We start from the raw sequence: 3,899 nt of genomic DNA, 5'->3' as shown, positions 1-3,899 counted from the left end.
TTGTTCCCAAACTAATTTACTAAAAACAAGTTATATATTTCTGAAAATTGTTTGACATGTACATTGTATATTATCGATTTTATAGCACTAGAGTCTATGGTCTTCTAATTGATAGCCATAATTCAGCCTTGATCTTCATATTTACAGCCTACATTCTTAAGCACTATATATATCTTACACTATGCGTTGAGAACTGAAAAGTGTAGTGCTAATTAATTACGGATAGTTAAGTAGCTCGTTGAAATTAAGCGAATATTAGTAATATAAGGTTTAGTTATAAATATATCAAGTAATACTATTAGTTATAAGGTGATTACTTATTTCATTTTTTATCCGGCATAGAACAATACAAAATGTCCTCATAACTTATACATGTAGTACTTACGCACGCTTTCTAAATTGTCAACCAAACGTCACATTAATTTTATATATGAAAAACTTATTTTTTACGTATCTATTAAATGTCATATAAGTTATACAAAAAAAAAAACGGATAATTTGGCCAAACAACCCTTAAGGGTATATTCCTTGGTCCAAGACATATATTACTTTAACCTAAAGGGTCCAAATGACAGTATTCTAAACATTGGGGGTTCTAGCTAAAATATCTCGAAGATATTACTTTATTTAAAATATTGACCACACATAACATGATATATATATTTGAAGATCCAGCACAATCCATCCGCAAATTATCTGCAGAAATTATTCTATTTTTTTTTTAAAAAAAAAGTGCAGCTAATATGGCTGTGTCTTGTGCACTTAGCATGAACGTTGGAGTTTTACCAAGAGAACTTCTTTCACCTTTTCCACAATCTCTCACTTCAACCTCATTGAAAAGAAGGAGAACTCATTTCACAGTTTCAGCAAAATTAGGTTTGGCTTTATTAAGTTGATTTATTAATTTATTGTTTATGATATTAATTAATGTTTTACATATAAAAAATGTTTTTTGTGTGATTATTGATAGGAGGAGGAGAGGGTGATGTAAAGAAAGATGAGAAGAAGAAATTCATTACTAAAGAACAAGAACCTGAACAGTAAGTTTTCCTATCATTCATTATTTTTTCGTCACTATGCTTTATCATCCATCTGCGAATCTAGAATTTTAACTTTATGAATTTTAAATTTTATTACATTGATTTCAAGTGTTAAGAATTGCCTTGTTGGATTTTAAACTTAATACTCTTGTAAATATTTGATAAACTTCTAAGTACCAATATATTACTCGAGCAAAAGTTATTGGTTATAGTAAAGCATATAGAGTCAACATTAAATAGTTGAAGTGTGATAAATCCACAAAACTTTGAATTTGTTAGTGAAATAATTGAGATTTTTTAATTAATTTATCCACTCAATCAAAGTCTCGAGTTTGAATCCTTGGAATAAAAACCTTATGGTAAGCTATAATTTTGCTCTTTTAATTAGACTATTTAGAGTGAATTCGGATTAATTTGATCAGTGAATTTTGGTTACTGAATGATTGAAAAGAAATTGTCGATATCTATGTTGATCGTATTCTCTAAATGCTACTACACTCGTAATAAAATTTTTGAAAAGTCTGAACAACATAGTCGAAATATTATGAATAGAACAAAATTGAGATAAATTGTTCGTATCACCAAATAATCTTAACTAGTTGGAGGAGTTGATTTTTATATGATCACTCAACTGTAGTTATTATCTCATAAAATCACTTTTTATCGAAGAAAAATGACTTTTCTGAGTTAATAATTATTAGTTAAGTGAACAGGTGATAAATCAGCCCCTAGATTGGGGCTTAATTATTTATTTGTGTCTCATTTGTGATTAATATTTGTTTTTTGTTTTCTTGATTTCGATACATATATTAATATGAAGTAACACATAGGGATTTTTTATGAATTGCCTATCATTAGTGAAAGAGATTGGGTGTTTTAGGTATTGGCAATCAGCAGGAGAAAAAGCAGGGGAGAACCCTATGATGACACCACTTCCCTATATAATCATATTTGGAATGTCAACACCTTTTGTGATCTTGGCAATTGCTTTTGCAAACGGTTGGATAAAGGTTCCAATAAGATGATTAAATTCTCAAATGAAACAAGAAGCTTTTTGGATGTCTCATTCTGACCTTTTGTCTACATTTGAGTTTTCTAATGTATAAGAGTAATCTCATTTCTATACACATTCTTTTTGTTTGGTGAAGATATAGAATTTTATGTTTATTGCACTTTTTATTTCCTTATTCTGCACTTTCCTTGTTGATGCATAACTGGTACATTTCTTGGAAGCTGTTAGACATTTCTTGTACGATCTCTTCGGAGGTAGGTTTGTGCATGTATCGATCAATTCAGTTTTGAAGTTTATCACTTTGATTTAAAGGTTATCAATTTGTAAACATGTTAAATCGTTAAGAACTACTAAGATATTGGCTTATCGGTTATCGCTTTATCAATTATTGATTGTTATTGGTTCAATTATCGATTTATCAGTTAAGATTTGACACAAAAATAAATGATTAATGAAAATCACTTAGAAACTCGGTCTCAAGCCAAATAAACTATGCACATGAGTTGATAGATTGTATCTTGCTCGAAAAAACAACAGTAACACATCGTAGGATAACCATAAGTTTGAGATGCCAAAATAAAAATATGAAATTAAATCTTAAATCAAGGACTTTATACACCGATTGATATACATATAATTTATTAATATACTATTGGATTATTTAACCTGTTCGAAAAAAATCCCGAACCAATAAGGATCGTTAACCCGATAATAAAAAATCAAAATTGTTAAATCAATAATTTTTTTGATTTGATTTAACAGACCCACATCGATTTTGAAAAGAACAAAATAGACTGTGAAATTTAGGTCCACAGGCATTTTCTTATGAATCAATCACGGCCCGACACGAATTTAGATGTCACAAAAAATCAGTTATTGGGCCAAAAACGTTTATATGGGATCCAGATGATTAACAACTAATTTAAAAGAAAGAGCAGTCCGAAAGAGAGGTTAAGCTTATTATGAAGAAATTGTTTGTTGCTCTCATCTCTTTCTAGAATCTAAACTTCTCATCTCTATTCTTATCTCTATCTCTAGTAATTTGATATTTTGATACTTTTCCTTGTAATTCAAGTATTGTTATTATAATTTGGCTACCTTATTATATAATGTTTGGATATTTGTGTTAAGAAATCGGGTTTATTTCATTGGTGCTTTCATCCAGAGGACTTCAACAGAGGACCAAATATTTCGACTATTGAGGATTCAATTAAAGTCATGAAGGATACTTGGTCAAAGGATCTTGCCGAAATTCGTTCAATGTTACATGAGTTGGTTGGAAATAGGGGTGTCAAATACGCGGGTTGGGCTGAAATTGAAAATATTAAAATGGTGAGATGAAAGTCGGATTGGGTCTTGACCTGCCCAAGTTTACTTTGGGCTCAAATGAATTGGGCTCAAATGGGCTTAAAAACGGGTTGGTTCTTCATCTGTCCAATTTGACTCGATTAATCTCAATAATTTAACATATTGATATTTAACTTTTACAATCACAACTTGAATTTTAGCTCGAAGTTATTTTTTTAAAAAGTAACAAATTGATAGATAAATCGTAAAAGATGCTAAATAGATAATAATTTATACATTAAATATAGAAACATATCTTAATAAAAAGTTTTAAAACATGTTGAAATTGGAGATGGAATTGAGCTCAAATGAGGATTCTCTTCAAATGAGTTATGCTTGAATGAGTTGAGATTGAACCAAATTTAAATTATCTTGAGCCCAACCCTTAAAAACTCTTAAAATTTTGGACGGGTTATCTATATTTGGGTTCACTTTTGACACCCCTAGTTGGAAACCTTGGAACGAGTAAACCTAGCACAATGTAACTTCAACGATTTTGT

The 3,899-nt window shown here is 29.8% G+C and overlaps 1 protein-coding gene across 1 annotated transcript; it reads left to right on the top strand.

Moving 5' to 3' along the window:
* Positions 1–655: 655 nt before the first annotated feature.
* LOC101257372 (uncharacterized) lies at positions 656–2,212 on the top strand. Its single transcript, XM_004239260.5, has 3 exons — positions 656–876; positions 971–1,040; positions 1,921–2,212. Exons 1-3 carry the CDS (start codon positions 744–746, stop codon positions 2,063–2,065), a joined length of 348 nt encoding a protein of 115 aa, XP_004239308.1. The 5' UTR covers positions 656–743; the 3' UTR covers positions 2,066–2,212.
* Positions 2,213–3,899: the final 1,687 nt, after the last annotated feature.

This window comes from Solanum lycopersicum, chromosome 5, assembly GCF_036512215.1.
Source record: "Solanum lycopersicum chromosome 5, SLM_r2.1".
Classification (NCBI taxonomy): domain Eukaryota; kingdom Viridiplantae; phylum Streptophyta; class Magnoliopsida; order Solanales; family Solanaceae; genus Solanum; species Solanum lycopersicum.
The sequence above is the reverse complement of the archived record's forward strand: the minus strand, read 5'-3'. Positions and strand labels throughout refer to the sequence as shown.